This window comes from Dendrobates tinctorius, unplaced genomic scaffold (genome assembly GCF_039654945.1).
Source record: "Dendrobates tinctorius isolate UK_male_01 unplaced genomic scaffold, ASM3965494v1 ptg000129l, whole genome shotgun sequence".
NCBI classification, from domain to species: domain Eukaryota; kingdom Metazoa; phylum Chordata; class Amphibia; order Anura; family Dendrobatidae; genus Dendrobates; species Dendrobates tinctorius.
Window position 1 is genome coordinate 46,189,274 of NW_027361797.1, and position 18,746 is coordinate 46,208,019.

General features: G+C 45.0%; 1 protein-coding gene across 5 annotated transcripts in view; it reads left to right on the top strand.

Moving 5' to 3' along the window:
* TRRAP (transformation/transcription domain associated protein) overlaps positions 1 to 18,746 on the top strand; it is a 196,316-nt gene that overhangs the window by 69,569 nt on the left and 108,001 nt on the right. For all 5 annotated transcript variants that reach the window (XM_073543094.1, XM_073543093.1, XM_073543090.1 and 2 more), the window contains 16 exons: positions 1,212 to 1,429; positions 1,610 to 1,807; positions 3,729 to 3,989; positions 4,065 to 4,226; positions 5,286 to 5,382; positions 6,633 to 6,754; positions 7,964 to 8,134; positions 8,350 to 8,418; positions 12,670 to 12,789; positions 14,716 to 14,835; positions 14,940 to 15,110; positions 15,215 to 15,396; positions 15,474 to 15,672; positions 16,593 to 16,721; positions 16,804 to 17,070; positions 17,152 to 17,358. In XM_073543094.1, coding sequence (XP_073399195.1) covers positions 1,212 to 1,429; positions 1,610 to 1,807; positions 3,729 to 3,989; positions 4,065 to 4,226; positions 5,286 to 5,382; positions 6,633 to 6,754; positions 7,964 to 8,134; positions 8,350 to 8,418; positions 12,670 to 12,789; positions 14,716 to 14,835; positions 14,940 to 15,110; positions 15,215 to 15,396; positions 15,474 to 15,672; positions 16,593 to 16,721; positions 16,804 to 17,070; positions 17,152 to 17,358 — 2,693 coding nt within the window. The remainder of the gene's footprint in view (positions 1 to 1,211; positions 1,430 to 1,609; positions 1,808 to 3,728; positions 3,990 to 4,064; positions 4,227 to 5,285; positions 5,383 to 6,632; positions 6,755 to 7,963; positions 8,135 to 8,349; positions 8,419 to 12,669; positions 12,790 to 14,715; positions 14,836 to 14,939; positions 15,111 to 15,214; positions 15,397 to 15,473; positions 15,673 to 16,592; positions 16,722 to 16,803; positions 17,071 to 17,151; positions 17,359 to 18,746) is intronic.

Consider the following 18,746-nt stretch of genomic DNA (forward strand, 5'->3'; position numbering starts at 1 on the left):
TCCGTTGCCAGTCCTTCGCATTGAGAAGGCCCTCCACACCCTAGATGTGGTTAGGGCACTGAGACGGTACATCTCTCGGACGGCTCCCTTCCGCAAGTCAGATGCCCTGTTCATACTTCCTGAGGGGCATAGGAAGGGCCTAGCCGCGTCCAAAGCAATGCTAGCCAGGTGGATTCCCTCTGTGATTCAGGAATCCTACCGTGTTAGGAACGCGCCTGTTCCAGCGGGGATTAAAGCGCACTCTACCCGGTCAGTGGGCGCCTCTTGGGACATTCGGCACCAGGCCACGGCAGAACAGGTCTGCAAGGCTGCGACTTGGTCCAGTCTGCATACCTTTTCAAAACATTACCAAATTCATTCTCAGGCCTCTGCAGATGCAGCTCTCGGCATTCTGCAATCGGCAGTACCTCAGTCATAACTCAGAGGTACATGGGGTATTAGCAGATCTATGCTCCCAACCCAGGAACTGCTTTAGGACATCCCACTGTCTCGGAGTCCCCCAATGAGGCGTAGGAGAAATAGGGATTTTTGTGTACTCACCGTAAAATCCTTTTCTCCAAGCCGTTCATTGGGGGACACAGCACCCGCCCTGTTTAGCCTACTGGCTCATTTGTAGCATTCTTAGGTTTTGACACAGTTTGTTACTGTTTACTGTTTAAGCTCCTACTGCTTTTTTCACTGAACTGGACATATCTCCTCCAGCTGCAGGGTGTATACTGCAGGGGAGGAGTTAACTTTTTTTCTGATTTGCTTAGTGTCGTCCTAGTGGCAGCAGCATAACACCCACTGTCTGTGTCCCCCAATGAATGGCTCGGAGAAAAGGATTTTACGGTGAGTACACAAAAATCCCTATATCCGAGTGTTTCTTGGGTGTGCTCGAATAATATGTTCGACAGGTGTAACAAATGTTTGTTAGGCAATCCCTGCATGTGTTGTGGCTGTCGGAACAGCTGCGAGACATGCAGCCGCGGGGACTTGAACCTATTTTTCGAGCATGTCGGAGACACTCAGCACATAAGCATTCCTAGATAACACCGTATCCGAGCATGCTCGTTCATCACTTCTCCTTATCTTTCTTGAGAAGACATAACGTACATGGCCAGCTTTAGAGTAAATCCTAGTTTATAGCACTAAGGCATACTGCCTGGGGCCTTCTTGCTGGCAGGTTCCATTTTCCAGGAGCAAATATTTACTTGCATTTCTCTTTTAAGGCCCGTTCCTGCTCCAGTGCTACCAGGTTGGCAGTCAGCCCAGCACAGCCATGTTTCACAGTGAAGAGAATGGTTCAAAAGGCATGGATCCCCTCGTACTGATTGACGCCATTGCCATCTGCATGGCCTATGAAGAGAAGGAGTTGTGCAAGATTGGCGAGGTGGCTTTGGCAGTGATATTCGATGTCGCCAGTATTATCCTTGGATCCAAAGAAAGGGTAACGGCGTTATAAAGTTTCCACTTCCACCTTCTAATAAATCAGTTCATTTTTTTTTTTTTTTAAGCACAATTTGATTAAAACTTATAGCAGGTGGAGCCACGTGCCTTAGATGTGGCTGGGTATAATATGTGATAGGTTATATGATAGAAGTAATAGCGATTTTTGTTTTTCTTCCAGGCGTGCCAGCTTCCGTTGTTCTCATACATCGTGGAGCGGTTGTGTGCCTGCTGCTATGAACAAGCCTGGTATGCGAAGCTTGGCGGTGTGGTTTCCATTAAATTCCTCATGGAACGCCTCCCTCTGATTTGGGTGCTTCAGAATCAGCAGACCTTCCTAAAAGCCCTGCTCTTCGTCATGATGGACCTGACCGGAGAGGTATTTAATATGCGCACAATTCTGCTTGACACCTGTAATCTTTCTGCTCAAGGGTGGAGTACACACAGGTGTGGGGGGCGCTGCGGCCCTTTAACTGACAGGGTGAATGGATCAGGTGTGGTCATTTATTCCCAAGGGGCCACATGAGAGACTGTGACTGAGGGCCAAACCAATAGATATCAATGAATTCTGCTCAATATAAATATTATCATATTGATTATCTTAATATTGTATCACTTAATACTGAGCTGAATTAAGTATGCTGTCATCCCCCTATATACAGTATGAGCCCGCACAAAGCCTCCCATATGCTGTATGAGCTCACACACAGCCTCCTATATACAGTATGCGCCCCCACATGGTGTGAGCAAACACACAGCCTCCTATATACAGTATGACCCCCACATAGCTCCTTCGGTGCTCTGTTCCGGTCTTCGGTGCACTAACTTTCCGCACAGCAGACACGGTGTGACGTTATCCTGTATGCTGTCTCGGCGGCACCGTGTTCCACCAATGTATTCACCACTGTCTGCAACCCGAGGATGTGGATAGTGGTGACAGCGGTGTTGGGCGGCAGGCAACGGCATGGTGCGGCCGGTGGACCACTATCAGCCCTCCAGCTGTCTCAGTCTTTGGGTAGACTGGAACATCCCAAGGGCCAGGTGTGACCCTCGGGCCTCAGTTTGCCTAGCTCTGGAATAGATCTTGCCTATTAGTTTGCTTTCTGCTTTCTCTTTGGTTATGTTGGATGTGACTTACAGAAGAGCAGAGTATTGCTATGGATATTGGTGGAGGATCTGAGCACTTCTTGCAAAGAATCATTGTGCGTTTTGTGATTTAAAAAGAATCTTCCACCAGGTTTTTTTGCAATCACTGCTGAGAATAGCATGATGTAGGGGCTGAGACCCTGATTCCAGCCATATATCGCTTAGTTTGCTGGGTGCAGCAGTTGTGGTAGAATCACAGTTTTCGTTGCTTCTGAGCTCGGAATGCTGAGCTGTGGATAACCCCGCCCACACCACTAATTGGCAGCTTTCTGCCAGTCAGTGCTGGGGGCGGGGTTATATAAATGAGGAGGACTAGCAGGCACCAGACAACTAGTCCTCTAGTGTTAATATACTGATTAAACACTGATTTTATTGAAACACACAGACTAGTAAGTGACAAATCGCTGGGGAATCGTGGTCTCTGCCCCAACATCATGCTGCCTTCGTATTACATGGCAAGAAAAAAGTGCTTACAGATTCCCTTTAAAGGGATTTTTCTGGTATTGATTACTTATTTTTAGGATCAGTCATGATATTCTATTGGTGGGGTCCAACTACTAATCCGCTGTTAGGAAGTACCCCAAACAGCAGATGTTCATAGTGTCCTGAGTCTGAATATGCTGTTTAGTGGCCATGTCCATGTCCTTGCAGCTAAGCTCCCATGCACTTCAATAGGAGCTGAGCTGCTGTAACTCGAGTGTAGTCACCGCCTGCCAGACCCTCACCGTACTAAAATTGATGACTCAGACTAAGGATAGGTCATCGGTGTTGTATGCCTGGAGACCACTTTAATGGTACAAAATGATTTTATCTGTTCCCGAAGTCGCAGAATCCTTACTCAACATAAAAGGAAGATGTTACATATTGCTGGCCTTCAACTTGTGAAACTTGCTATTGCAAAAACCTCAACTCCCAGCATGGTCCCATGGCAAAAACTACAACTCCCAGCATGGTCCTATGGCATGAAGCTGGACTCGCTGTGAGTTATACTTTCCTAAAGTCCTGTGTTGCAAGAGGTGTCCTATACAACAGCTTCCACCACATCCAGAGCCACTAGGGGGCGCCCTTCGCTATGCAAAGTCTGTGTATCGTCATCCATTACGTTTCTATAGGTGCCGCTTGTCCTTTTCTTATTAGATTATTTCTGGCCTTAGGTTTCTAATGGAGCAGTTGCTATGGCAAAGACGACTCTTGAGCAATTATTGATCAGATGTGCCACCCCGCTGAAGGATGAGGAGAAGACGGAGGACATAACAACTGCACAGGAGAAGTCCTTCCACCTGGTAACACATGATCTTGTGCGAGAAGTCACATCACCCAACCCTACTGTGCGAAAGCAAGCCATGCACTCTCTGCAAGTCTTGGCCCAAGTGACCGGCAAAGGTGTCACCATGATCATGGAACCCCATAAAGAGGTAACGTGCGGACCGAATTAAAATCTCTCCCGGTCGGTTTCTCCTTTACAATCCTGATGGTTTGTTACCTTCTAGGTGTTACAAGACATGGTTCCTCCTAAGAAGCACCTCCTGCGTCACCAGCCAGCGAACGCTCAGATCGGCCTCATGGAGGGGAACACCTTCTGCACCACACTGCAGCCCCGTCTGTTCACCATGGACCTCAATGTGGTGGAGCACAAAGTCTTCTACTCCGAGGTAACCTCTCTGTATACACCTCCACTTTAGAAGGCTGCATTGCTATTATTCACTGATGGGTATAAGAGCTGGGCTTCACCGTTGGCCCATAATTACCTCGAATTTTTGGTCAAAAGCAATATACATAAATGATTGGTAAGTTGCATACCTTACAAGTAGAATTCTTTTAGGCCAGGTGCCCCAATTGTCTAGTCATCGCTCCATATTGGATCCCAGCTGATCCACGGTGACAGAGATGGGGGGGGGTGGCTTAGCTTTTGGAGTGGGCAGCCAGCCCCGTTCACATACAAGTCTTGTCATGTGCCGGCTCAGGAAATAATGTCCTGATGGGCACCTATCTGGAGGCAAAGTTATTTTTTTTTTTTTGCTGGGAAAAAAACAAATGCTTTAATACAGAAAAGCAGATTATTATCTATCAGTAGACTAGGGGATCACTTGGTAATCTCTGGGCTATCTCAAAATCGGGGCTCTGCAGCACCCTGATCTCTGCGGTCCTCTCATCTCTGCGGCTCTCTGATCTCTGCGGCACTCTGCTTGTCAGGAGTGATCACTGATCCGCAAGAACCTGTGACTCAGTGGTTAGATCTCCCCTTCTGTATTGACAGGTATAAAAAATAAAATGAATGCTTCTAAACCTATCTTTAAATAAATTCTCTGATGTCCTGTAAATATACCTTAATTGTTAAATAATAAAAACTTTTGCAAATTTCTAACCTTATTTGTGTTTCCATTTTTCACCATTTTCAAAATCTCCCTTGCTTTCAGTGAACGGATACATTGTTCTTTCCGTCTCCAGGCTATAAATTGTCTCTGATCACGTGTAGGTGGCATTACAGTCTGACTTGATGGTACTTGAAAGTAAAAGCTTTTGGGAGTAAACGGAGCGGGGTTTTTCATTACTGACAGCAACCAGAGATCTTGAGAGTAGTGATGATTTGAAGCCGTAGAACTTTTCAGTGGAAGGATTCTATGGTTTTCCTGAAGATCATTAAATCTATTTTTAGTTTGCGCTGTTTCAAATTGCTATAGTTTTTCTTAAACTTTCCTTTCTCCTTTTAGCTCCTAAACTTGTGTGAAGCAGAAGACGCGACACTCATGAAGCTGCCGTGTTATAAAAGCCTTTCCTCTCTTGTGCCGCTGAGAATTGCTGCTCTGAGTAAGCCTAACTATTGTCGTGAATGACTTGAAATGGCTTTCTAGAAAAAAATCTGGATTTAACCATTTCTATATTATTGTAAAAGCTTCACTTTTAAAGATGCACTCCTCCTCCTCCCATCAAAATGTTTATCTTAATATATTGCAATCCTCACATTATATAGCACTTTGTACTTACAGTTGCTCATTTTGCTCTTTTACCCAGGTAATTCTTCTCTTATCCATTAGGTTTATGACCTCCTGTCATTATAAATGGACTAGCTGAATCCTTCTTTGCTCTGTGTAGAAACAGGAGGTCAATTTTCCATGTATTAGTCACTGCAAAAGTCCCTGACAAGTGGAAGAGGGAGCAGCTGAGTCAGGAGGTGAAGAGGATGATGCAGGGACAAGAGATTTCCAGTTTCTACATAGAGCAGAGGAAAGAGAATAATTAATTGGATTGAAAGGCAAAATGAGCAATTGTAAGTACACAATGATATATAATATGATTACAATAAACCAAGAGGCTAAAAGGGTTGATGGGAGTGCTTCTATAGTGTGTGGTCTTGGAGAAATCTCTGTAGCTGGATTCTTGTTTAGATTTGGAGAAGATGGGGTTTTTATTGAATTGATCTCCAAAATGCTGCACTGAGAAATCCTTCAGCATTTTTTAAACCTATACAGCACCGTATTTGCTATTAAAGTGAAATGTAGAGGCTCGTGTATGCCATGCGTGTGTGTCCTTTTGTGTGTTTGTATCCTGTTCAAGTCAATGTGTCTTTTCTCAAATGTCATCTCTGTTGATTCTTTACCAATGATGGATTAGTGATACAGAACTGAAATTGCCTGGTGCATACAGGATTGTCTCCAAGTAATCTGTGAAACAGCTTCTGCCTCTTTGTCCTGCCTCCTGCTTGTGATAGGTTACATTTTGTAAGTTCTTACAAGCAGGAGGCAGAGAAGACAAGCCCTAGTGTATCTCAAAGGATACACTGAACATTGTGCGATGTCATCTCATGTTCACAGGAAGTCAGAGATTGTTTTCCTGTTCTACAGTTGTCCATAATGAAGGGAGTCACATTGTATAGATGCAACTGAGCTAGGATAACATATATCACATGGTCAGAATTGTTGTCAAATTACCATTATATGTGCAAAATAATAAAATTCTGGCATCCTACTTTAAAATAAAATATTTTTTTATAGAAATTTTTTACCGTATGAACACAGCTTTTCGGGATCTTAGTCTTAAATTTGCTTGTATCTGAACAGATGCCTTAGCTGCTTGCAACTATTTACCGCAGTCGAGAGAGAAAATCATTGCTGCGCTGTTCAAGGCCCTTAACTCCACAAACAACGAGCTTCAAGAGGCCGGAGAAGCTTGTATGAGGAAGGTGAGAAGGCACTGACACGTCTGCATTCATTTTTCTGGCAATTTTCAGAACATGCTTAAGAGTGGTGCATTCTTATTATGCTGTGCCTAATTACTCAGTCACCGGCTGGCTACAGGGTAGAAGACCAGGGAAAATAAAAGGATTTGGTGCAGAGATATGACATGTAAGGAGGATTAATGACGAATCTCTTACAATGGCCCAGAGAGATGTCAGGCGTTCTTCATACTGAAGGAATAATAATCAAGTCTGGGATAATCCACGTGTGGAAATGCATTAAAGTTCCATTAATCTGGAATATGCTAATCCACCTTTTCTAATAGTCTGACTATTAAAGCAGATCTGTCAGCCATTTCTGTTATAAGCAGAAGTCTCAACGCCGTGGCGGATCCATCACACAGTGGACACCAACTGCACCCGTCAGACTCAATTTACTTATAATGGGGTCTGTTGCAGATGCCCTACGGCTTTTCCCCACCCGGCTGCCCAGGATTGACAGGTCTCTGCCTGTACGCGCATGTAGGGAGAAACCAGTAAATCTAGGGCACCAGGCAGGAAGAAGCTGCCAGGGACCACCTGTCCGACTAGTTTACTGCACGTCATGGTCCCCGGCGGCAGCATTTCAGTGTCAATCCGTTTGCAGCTTGTATCAGCGGTCAGGTTCCCTTTTAAAGGGTGCCTGTGTTTTCACCCAAAATCCAAAGAAAAAGCATGGTCTTGCTGCCCCCAATTCCCCACAATAAGGTGAAACTGCATTTGGTGCACATACCAGTCTTAATATAGCCAGGAACTATCCCAGTCCCCCCCCCCCCCAGCCCTATAAGTAGCTATCTAATTTTATTCAGTGGACAATTCCTTTTCAGCATTCTGCCCAAACTATAGGTGCATGAATGTTTCCTCCACAGCATACGAGTACATTGCTCCTTTGCTCCTGTCTTTATCCAATGGCTGACCTGAAACTGAAGCAGACAGGAGAGCAAGAGCAGAAACACCCAGCTCTGCCCCACGTCCTGTAATCCATCTTTTTGTGCCTGGTGATTAGGATGGATTACAATTGAAATTAAGTTAGACAGAAAAGGAGTCACTTAATTGCCTGCACTGATTTTCTGGGTGGAAAATGAAATTTTGGGTGCATGTAATTCTTTGCTAATCTTTAAATTGGCCATTGGTTGCCAAGTGCATTGGTGATTTTCATTATTTTTTGGTATATAGTTTTTGGAGGGAGCCACTATAGAAGTCGACCAGATTCATACCCACATGAGGCCTCTTCTGATGATGCTTGGAGACTACCGCAGTCTGACCCTCAATGTTGTCAATCGCCTGACATCTGTGACCCGTCTCTTCCCCAACTCCTTCAATGATAAATTCTGCGATCAGATGATGGTAAGAGAGAGCGACAGTGCATGTAACATTTACCACCCATCACTAGAGGCCCCACTGTTGTCCCCCCCCCCCCCCCATTGGTCACCATCAGGGGGCTCCCAAGACCCATTATCCCTCCTGAATCAGAACAAGAATTCAATCATTCTGCCTGTCTAGTTTTAGTCCAATCAGATCGTCGCCTCTAATCTGTTGAATTGTTTTATTTTCCACCCTAGCAACACTTGCGGAAATGGATGGAAGTTGTGGTCATCACCCACAAAGGAGGGCAAAGAAGTGAGGGAAATGTAAGTATAACTCACACTGACATTTTTGGTAATGGTTTGTGAGCAAAACTACAGATAACCTGCAGAACCACGCTTCATTAATGGGGTCTCCTCGTGTTTGGTAGTGCAAAGCTGAGCTCCCCAGCTTCGCTGCGTGCCAAGGGACCATGCACTCCTGCTTGATTGACAGTACAGACCAGCGCTATCATCGCGCCACTGGCCAAATCTGTGTGGTTCCCTATGTTGCTCTAAGTTGCCTTTCTACCATTGGAGGAGCTCCGAAGCTGGTGGGATTGTTGCGCTCCAGTGATTCCTCCCAACTACTGGGCTGCGCTTACTAGCTCTATTGGAAAAAGCTTGTAAGTGCTGCATTCTTTACCTGGGAGACCATCCTCCTCTGATGGACTACTACTTATTGCCTAGGTTACTGGCCACCTCTGCAAATAATAGTTAAAAATCTGTCCGTTTTCAGAACAAAGAGGATTTTTCATAATTAGCAGATTGCAAAGTTGTTGGTTTTACAAGCAGTTTTGTAATTTGATAATTTTAAGAATAACCAATTAACCGTCAAAACTGCACCGATTTGTGTTACATTTCTGCTGTGGCCGCTACATATGTGGGAACATAAGTTATTGGCTTTCCAATAAGGAAAGGTTAATGATTCACTCACAGGCAGAGAAGACTCGCCTAGGGAAAAAATGGAATAAAAAATGCCTAATTGATTTCTTGTGACTTGAACACGACATTCATTAGCGGTGTTTGGTGTGCGGCCTGGGGATCAGATCTATAAATGACACTACCATGTAATATGCACTGACCAGAGACGTGTCTTGTGTCTGACTCGTCCACTGACTATAGTCGCTCACTGTGTGTTTTTGCACAGGTTTATATTTGGATTCTGTTTTATTGTGTGCTCTGTCTGTCTGGCTTCTTAACATGATGGGGGTCTTCGATATTCGATTGGTGAGGATCTGGCACCACCATACATCATTTGTCTGTTGATCATGAGGGTCCTGGCGATCACCACAGCCCTGAGCTGTGCTTAGTGGTCAATCTCAGGTACTGCAGCTTAGAGCTGGACACTCAATGTAATTGTTGATGCAGACGAAAATAAAACTTTTTTTTTTTTTTTTTTTTTTTTTTTTTTTTTTTTAAATCTCTCCTTACTGTTGCGGAAATATTAGCAATTGAATATTTTGTATCTAATGAGTTAACTTTAAGTCCAAATGGGTGGTGTTAGATAGTTTTCACTGGGGATGTGTACTTCTGCCTCCTGTATGTCACTACTGACCCATCATAAGCAGACAGCAACATACAAGTGCAGAAGGACAAGTGATGTCATCAGGGTCATATGACCTGAGTCCACAAGTCCTGCCAGCTGGAGTGTGCAGCTGAAATAAACACTGAAGATAAATTACACAGCACTGAAGTCCTGGAAATAATAGCTGGCCTTAATAGCTCAATACTTCTGTGCTGTATAATATATCTTCAGTGCTTATTTCAGTTGTGCACTCCCGCTGGCAGGACCTGTGGACTGAGATCATGTGACCCTGTTAACATCACTGTTCCTTCTGCACTTCTATGTTGTTGCCTGCTTATGATTGGTCAGTGTCATACAAGGAGAATAAGTACACCCCCCCCCAGAGAAATATATCTACCGCCACCCACTTGGACATAACTAAAGTTAACTCATTAGGCAAAATATGATTGCTAATATCTCCATATCGCCTCAACAAGGAGGCGAAATAAAAAAAAACAAAAGCATATTTTTATTCCTCTCTGCAGCCACAATAAATGCATCAGTCGGGTGATTTGCCGGACCTCTTATCGGATGATTTTGATTAGACCCAGTGGCTTCTAGTCCAGGCAGGTTGATGTGGTGATCTCCATTCTTCATTGCCTGCAGTTGGATGAGTTTTCAGTAGGTGGCGATAGCAAAATATAAGCTGTGTTCTATGCACATGTTCATTTTAAACATTTTATTTTTTGCATTTTTCCTTTGCTCCTTTATTTGTGGTTAACTACAAAATGTTCAGGGAGATGCTTCTAAGTGACATTGGCCACTTTGCTGCTCCGTGTGCACTTGTGGACTGCCGTATTGCAAATGTAGGCTCTGTGGTTGGCAGGCTGTCTCTGGACTTCAGCAAGTGCAATGAAGGCTGCAAGGTGATGTGGTCTTTTATCAGAACTTGCGTCAGAAGGAGATATTGACAGTAGGAGCAGTAATTATCCCTAATCTGATCTTCTGGGACAACTGAGTGTTTCCATTTTCCTTGCCAGAGACATATCTGACACTCCAATCAGTTCAGAAGCTGTCAGATTCTGTAGATACGTACTATAAGGTAGGAATGATCCAAATGTGTAGCAGATATTATAATAATAATAGCAACAAATACCTCCAATTAGAAATGTAGTATAGTTCTGATGAGCTATGTCACTTACCACATGTGCAGGGCATTGCAGTAGCTTATGTATCCATGGTTACGACCAAGCATGTAGTGAAAGTTAGTGGTTAGTAGTCGTAACCATGGATACCTAAGCTACTGCAATACCCTGCACATGGGGTAAGCGACATAGCGAATGAGAAGAACTATACTACATTTCTAATTCCGGGTATTTACTATTAATAATAATATTATTATTATACATTGGGATTGGATTTTGAAAATGAGAATGCCCTTTACAGAGAAAGCTGTCAGTCAGTAGGTGAAAGGTGGGGTGAAGCCCAGAACTCATTAGTACCCTGCTCACAACTAAAAGGATGCAGGTTTTACCAAAATCAACACCCATGGACACACACAAATGCACCAGTGAAAGCAGCGCTTCGGTGACTATGCCATGCTGCCCTCTGAGCTGCCGGACCCGTTTCCTTTAAAATGCCATAGAAATAATCCCACATCCCATATTGTATGGGGCAGTTCTTATCATGCGTTCCCTGTACTTGTCGTGTACGGTCCCTTTAACCTGCTATGTTATACGTGATATGTCATTTTGGAGGACGGCTTAATGAGGTTATGAGACGGGCTGATTTATTTTTCTCTTCCAGAAACTCTACTCTTGTCCCGGTGGAGATCATGGTATTTAGCTCAGCCCCATTCAGGTGGATTGGGACTAACCGCAATACTTGCATAGTCCATGGACAAGAGTGGCGCTGTTCTGAAGGGCAAACAGATCGGACCCCTGTTTTAGTCTATTACAACTCTTTTAAAGGGTAGCCAAACTTTTAAATGTTATAGCCCTTGCTCATTGCAACGTTCCTGACACCCACTTAGTATTTAGCTCCATTGCCATCTGTACAGTTCTCTGTGCTTGCAGAGGCTGAGAAAATGGTCAGTGGGGTGTCGGGTGCCCCTCAACTAATTAAAAGTTTAGATGCCCTTTAAATGACATAGTACAAAACCTCTGTTATTGGTCCTCGAATTCTCACTGTCCTCTTTTTTTGGTCCAGCCTGCCGTGGAGGGGGTAGAGGTGAGAATTGAGCATTGTTCAGAAGTTGTCGTCCTGGTCTCTTGTATATTTGCCCAGCGCTGTAGTCCTCAGACCTGTCCTCGTGGACGAAGCGTCCAGCGTCGTCGCGGGTTCCCCCGGACTGGTGTGAGGACCACATATCGTATTGTGTAAGAGGTCTTGTGCTTTTGTACCTTCCAGTGTCGTGTGCCGTCATTTCTATGTGTGTTTGTGGCGCCCGTCATACGGGACGGTCGCTGTACGACTCCTGCATGGCTTACCTGTACAGTTAGGATCCCAAGAGCTGCCGTTGAGAAGTTCTGCAAACTTCTTGTCAATGTTTTCAAGGTCACTGTCCCGGCTGAAGCGTTTTTGGCTCATGTGTCCAACAAGAGTGTCTCGATCTGCTACAGCAAGCAGAGATCTTAAAAATGAGGCGGCATTAAATCCCAAATTGTATCAGAGAGTTGAAAATCTTTACTTGTGTCCGAAGGCGAATGCACTTTTTATTCACCCTACTTTTCGTGTGGGTGACTCGCGTTAATCCTCTCACCCCTCTTTATTATTCCAGACACCATTCGTGCATTTTTGCCATGTTGGTATAACATCCAGCACCCTTAGCGCCGGGACTACTTGGCAAAATCCAGTTTTGGGCAGTGAAAAAAAAATCCATATTCTCTTATCACAGTATCAGCAGCAAGATTTTCGTCCAAGGAACAGAACTACTCCAGCCGAGGGAGTTTGCATGAGCAAAGTGGCCAGTGGTTATTTTCATATCCCTGACGATTAGCCTCCCGACTCCTTGTGCTGTTCTTTTCTTATAGGAAATGAAGATTTGCTCCGCAATTATAAATCTCTTTCACCTGATTCCGGCGGCTCCGCAGACCTTGGTGAAGCCTTTACTGGAGGTGGTGATGAAAACTGAACGGGCCATGCTCATAGAGGTACATCTGTGTACGGAGGGAGACTTATTTCCAGACTTAAAGGGGCTATCCAGCTGATATATTGATGACCTATCCTTAGGGTTCAGTCTGAGGGTCGTATAAATCGGAACACAGTGCACGGACTGGCCGGCGGCCCTCCCTACCTAAGCATGACTGCTGTATAGAAATACATGAAGCTGTCATGTTCTGGTGGGTAGAGCCGATGGCCAGTCCATGCACTTCATTCCGATCACAGTCTTATTTACACGGCTGTCTGCGCCCTTACAATAGGTAATTAGTATATGGGGCGCCAACACCGATACTCCCATCAGTTGGCTGTTTTGCAGCTCCATAGGAAATGTACCCAGTGTACGTCCTTATCCTCCCCTGCCAAGGTTTGACTCCTTTTGTAATGTGCAACCCTCCCTTGAGAAGTAATAAAGATTATGGTTTCATTCATGGTCGGTTTTCATGCTTATCAGTGCAGAAATTGGAGTCCACAGACCTGTACTACAGCTCTGACCATTCACTTTAATGGGATGTGAGCTGAGCTGCAATACCTGAGAATGGCCACTACACGGAGTATGGAGCTGTGTCATCTGTGTACATCTGCCAGTCCGCCATGGCAGCTGCAAACAGCAAGATCGTAGGTGGTTGGACCCCACCCATGTGATTTTGATAATATATCCTAAAGATATGCCATTAATATCAAAGTCCTGGAAAACCCCCTTAAATCCTTACATCAATGTAGTAAAATGCACCATATTTCTGAAAAATCATTTGAAAAAATATCATACACGTGGTGTAGCTTTGCACTATAAACAACCCCCCGTTTCTGTCATAGGGACTGGAAAATCTGTAATTTGTGACATTACAATTCCACAAAACTGGTGCATAAATTCCTCACTTTTTACAAATTTTAGGCGTGAAAAATAAGTTTTGTCAAAGGTGAAAATTCACTTTGGAGCCGCTTTAAAGGGGTTTTTAAAAGATTAGAGATACATGGATGCCTTCTAGAAACAGCATCACTTGTCTATGGGATTTTGCCATTGTCGGAGAACTGAATGAATGGCATCAGCTTCCTTCTGCAAAATCATGTGATTGCCAGGAGCAGGACCATGGCACCACCTTGTCGGCCTGGCGAGTCCATTTTGAAAGGGTTGCCCCTGACTGGACAGCCCTTTTAAGTACAAGTTTTCTGTAAAAAAAAAAAAAAAAATCATGATTTTAGCTCACTGGGATAATGGAAAAGACCTATATGTTTGATTAAAGGCTATGGGCACCTTTGCACAGATTTTTGTTTTATTGTTGTTTTATTTTCTAAACCGTTTTCTTTAAAAAATGTTTTCTGTATAGTGTCTGTAAGTCCGTTATCTTAGCTAGGGGCTGTGCTTTGCTCTCTGCTCCCCCACTTTTCATCTCGGTGTTATAGATCTCATCAGGAAGGGGGTTATACAAAGATCTCTGAAGTGTGGAGAGGGTTGAAAGCACTTATAGTCTCGGGGAGGGCAGCAAACAAGGAGCAAAGTGCAGGATAGAAGCTGTGCTGTTATGAGCTAATGAGGACAGCAGAAACCTGGATACACACAGATCTCACATCCAACTTCTATTAATTGCAGAGATATTCCCATCAGAGAGAAATCTTGACGCTATATGCAGCTGCAAACTGCATATAGCGGGAGGTCTGAAAATGAATGCAGCCTGAAACGTAGTGCAATTTTATGTAGCTGCTTTGGCATGCCCATTCCTTAATTTCCAGTCCTGAACTCAACAATCTCATGTATGCCAATGAAGCTGTTGAGTTTGGGTCAGGAATTAGCGGTCCGCACACAGACCGTGAGACTTGGACATGTCAAATCGATAACAGTAGCTGCTAACACGAAGAAATAATTTTACCCATATTTACGACTGATTGTGCTACATAGGTAACACTCTGCTTATCCACAGGCTGGAAGTCCCTTCAGAGAGCCCTTGATAAAATTTTTAACTCGTCATCCATCTCAGACTGTGGAGCTTTTCATGATGGAGGCCACGCTGAACGATCCTCAGTGGAGCCGAATGTTCATGGTGAGTATCCCAGGGGCCCAAGTGTGTGTTTAACCCATTTTATATTAATGCCGACTGTGGGCGACAGGTGAAAATCTTATTTTTATTTTTTTTTATCCACCAAGAGCTTTTTAAAACACAAGGATGCAAAACCCTTACGAGACGTCCTGGCTGCTAACCCTAACCGCTTCATTACACTCCTGCTCCCTGGGGTTACACAAACCACTGTCCGTCCGGGCTCCCCCAGTACCGGTACCAGCACCATGCGACTTGATCTGCAGTTCCAGGCTATCAAGGTAATTCTTTAAAACAGATCCAAAATTCTCCATGTGTGTTTCCATATAGCAGGACACAAGTTTTGTATTAGAATCCTGAAAGACGTCATCCTTCTCTTTCCTAGATCATCAGCATTATAGTGAAGAACGACGAGAGCTGGCTGGCCAATCAGCATTCCCTGGTCAGCCACCTAAGGCGCGTCTGGGTCAGCGACGCTTTCCAAGAACGTCATCGGAAGGACAACATGGTGGCCACGAATTGGAAGGAGCCAAAGCTACTTTCCTTCTGCCTCCTTAACTACTGCAAGTGAGTGTAATCTTCCATGTGCAAGTCGACAACTTTACAAGCTGCGTTCTCTGCTCTGATGTTGTTTCTTCTCCTAGGCGCAATTTTGGGGACATCGAATTGCTTTTCCAGCTGCTTCGCGCTTTTACTGGCCGCTTCCTGTGTAACATGACTTTCCTAAAGGAATACATGGAGGAAGAGATCCCCAAAACCTATAGCATTGCCCAGAAGAGAGCACTGTTTTTCCGATTTGTCGAGTTTAGCGATTCTAACTTTGGAGATGAACTGAAGGCTAAGGTGATTAACGAAAGCAGAGCAACCCGTCTTCCTGCATTACTACCAATAGCGTAGCAGCTAAACGGTTTACACCCCTACGTTGGGGTGATGGGGTCTAGTGGAACGATTATTTGCCAGTTGGGCATGCTTTTGAGTTTAGTTCATCCTAAAAATGGATAGGTGATAATTGTTAGATTGGTGTGGCCGTCTTTCACTGGGTCCCTCATTGATTGTCAGAATTTGGGACTTGTGCCCATCCCTGGTTTTTTCCCTTCCAATAAGACAGCAACCATGAGCAGCTAAAGGGCTTGTCCATTACTCAGACAACCTGTTCTCAATTGCTATATCCCCTCCCCCATGATGTAAAAGAAAAACTGCCTGTACTCACGTGCCAGCGGCATTCTAGCAATACCAGGGCTCTCGTGACATTATGTCAAGGTAGCTCTGCAGCCAGTCAACGGCCGCTAATGGGCAGCTTCACTCCCATTTTTTTTTTCTGAAAAAACTGACATCCAGAAGAGTTTTGAGAGCAAATGCTGTTGTTTTCTTTTGGGTGTCCACTTTGTCCAAAGGAAGTGAGAGTGAAGCGGCCACTGATTGTCTGCAGGGCTCACGTGACTTAATATCGCACAAACCCTGAGAGGCCCGACAGTGACATTGCTGAAGCTGCACAAGCAGCAGAGGGCGAGTACAGTAATTGAGGCGTTGTCTAATTATCGTGGATGACCCCTTTAACTGATACACCCCAGTCTTAAAAATGATCACCTTCCTCGTGGCTAGGTGATGTATTGTTTAGGCTGGAATACCCCTTTAATGTCACATTTTTTTTGCCACTGCTCTATGGTAGTATACTAAAGACCTGCCTTCACTTCAGTCTTGCCATATTTTATTGGATTTTTTTAATCACTTTCTTTTAATTTCATGTCTTTTCCTTTCTCCAGGTTTTACAGCATATTCTGAATCCAGCCTTTTTATACAGTTTTGAAAAAAATGAGGGAGAGCAGCTCTTGGGGCCACCGAATCCGGAAGGGGACAATCAAGAGAGCATCACTAGTGTATTTATTACCAAGGTAGGTTTGTCAAATGCATCTAGTCCACGGGAGTCTTTGTCAGAGCATTTCAATGACGTCCTCTTGCTCTGTCCATTTACAGGTGTTAGACCCTGAAAAACAGACGGATATGCTGGACTCGCTCAGGATTTACCTCTTGCAGTTTGCGACCCTTCTGGTAGAACACGCTCCTCATCACATCCATGACAATAACAAAAACCGCAACAGCAAACTGAGACGTCTCATGACGTTCGCCTGGCCGTGCCTGCTGTCTAAAGCGTGCGTAGACCCTGCCTGCAAGTACAGCGGGCACCTGCTCCTGGCCCACATCATCTCCAAGTTTGCCATACACAAGAAGATTGTTTTACAGGTGACTATTTCTATGGTCAGTCATTGAATTTTAAACCTCGGTGGAGATTACAAGATTACATCTCTCTGCTTGTTTTCCAAGGTCTTTCACAGCCTGCTAAAAGCGCATGCCATGGAAGCACGAGCCATTGTCCGCCAAGCAATGGCTATCCTCACTCCTGCAGTGCCTGCGCGGATGGAAGACGGCCACCAAATGTTGACCCATTGGACACGCAAAATAATCGTAGAGGAAGGACACACTGTCCCACAGCTCGTCCACATCCTGCATTTAATAGTGCAGCACTTCAAGGTTGGTCAGATCCCGCTCCCTTATTCCCTCCCAAAAGTACTTGGCTTTCTCCAATCGGGTCTGGACGCTAGGCTATCCCTGGGCTCGCTTAAGAGCCAGGTTTCAGCGCTCTCAGTACTTTTTCAGAGACGTATTGCTAACAAGCCGCAAGTAAGGACTTTTCTCCAGGGGTTTCCCGATTGGTTCCTCCCTACAGACATCCACTGGAAACATGGCACCTCAACCTGGTCCTGCCAGCATTGCAGGCACCACCTTTCGAACCTCTTAAGGAAGTCCTACTCCGCCTTCTATCACAGAAGATGGTCTTTCTGGTGGCAATAACCTCGCTATGCAGGGTGTCTGAACTGTCAGCACTCTCCTGCAGACGGCCCTTCATGGCTTTTCACCAGGACAAAGTGGTTCTCCGTACAGTCCCATCCTTCCTTCCGAAGGTTGTGTCCAACTTCCACCTCAATGAGGAAATTTCACTGCCATCCCTTTGCCCGGTTCATAGAGTGGAGAAGGCTCTGCATACGCTTGACCTCGTCAGGGCATTGCGTATATACGTGTCTAGGACTGCACCCTTCCGGTAGTCTGATTCCCTTTTTCTTCTTCCGGAAGGCGTTCGCAATGGTCTGCCAGCTTCCAAAGCTACCCTTGCCAGGTGGATCAAGTCCACCATACAGGAAGCTTACCGCCTTAACAATTCTCCTCTTCTGGTATCACGGCACACTCTACGTGGGCGGTAGGGGCCTCCTGGGCTTTTCGGCACCAGGCTTCGGCACAACAAGTGTGTAAGGCGGCCACTTGGACTAGCCTACACACGTTTACAAAACACTACAGAGTCCATACCCAGTCCTCAGCGGACGTGAGTCTTGGCAGAGGGGTTCTGCAGGCGGCAGTGCCCCAAGTTTAGGGACCTGTCGGCACAATATTCGTCCATTGCTTTCCACCCAGGGACTTCTTTGGGATGTCCCATGGTTCTGTGTCCCCCAATGAGGCGACAAAGTAAAGGAGATTTTTGTGTACTCACCGTAAAATCTTTCTCTCAGCCTCTAATTGGGGGACACAGCTCCTACCCTGTTGCCCTTATGGGCCGTTGTTACGGTTGAGTTCTCATATTGTTCTTTGAGCTCGTACATAGTGGCCTTCTTACAGGCATGGTTATGTTTCTGTTATGTTCCTCCTAATGCTTTTGCACAAAACTGGTGAAGGCTGATGCCGTCCAGGGGTGTATACTGCAGAGAAGGAGCAATAGTTAATCTTTTTCAGATTATGCATAGTGTCGTCTCTTAGTGGACAGCAGCATAACACCCATGGTTCTGTGTCCCCCAATTAGAGGCTAAGAGAAAGAGATTTTACGGTGAGTACACAAAAATCTCCTTTTTTGCCTCATTCAAATTAAAACA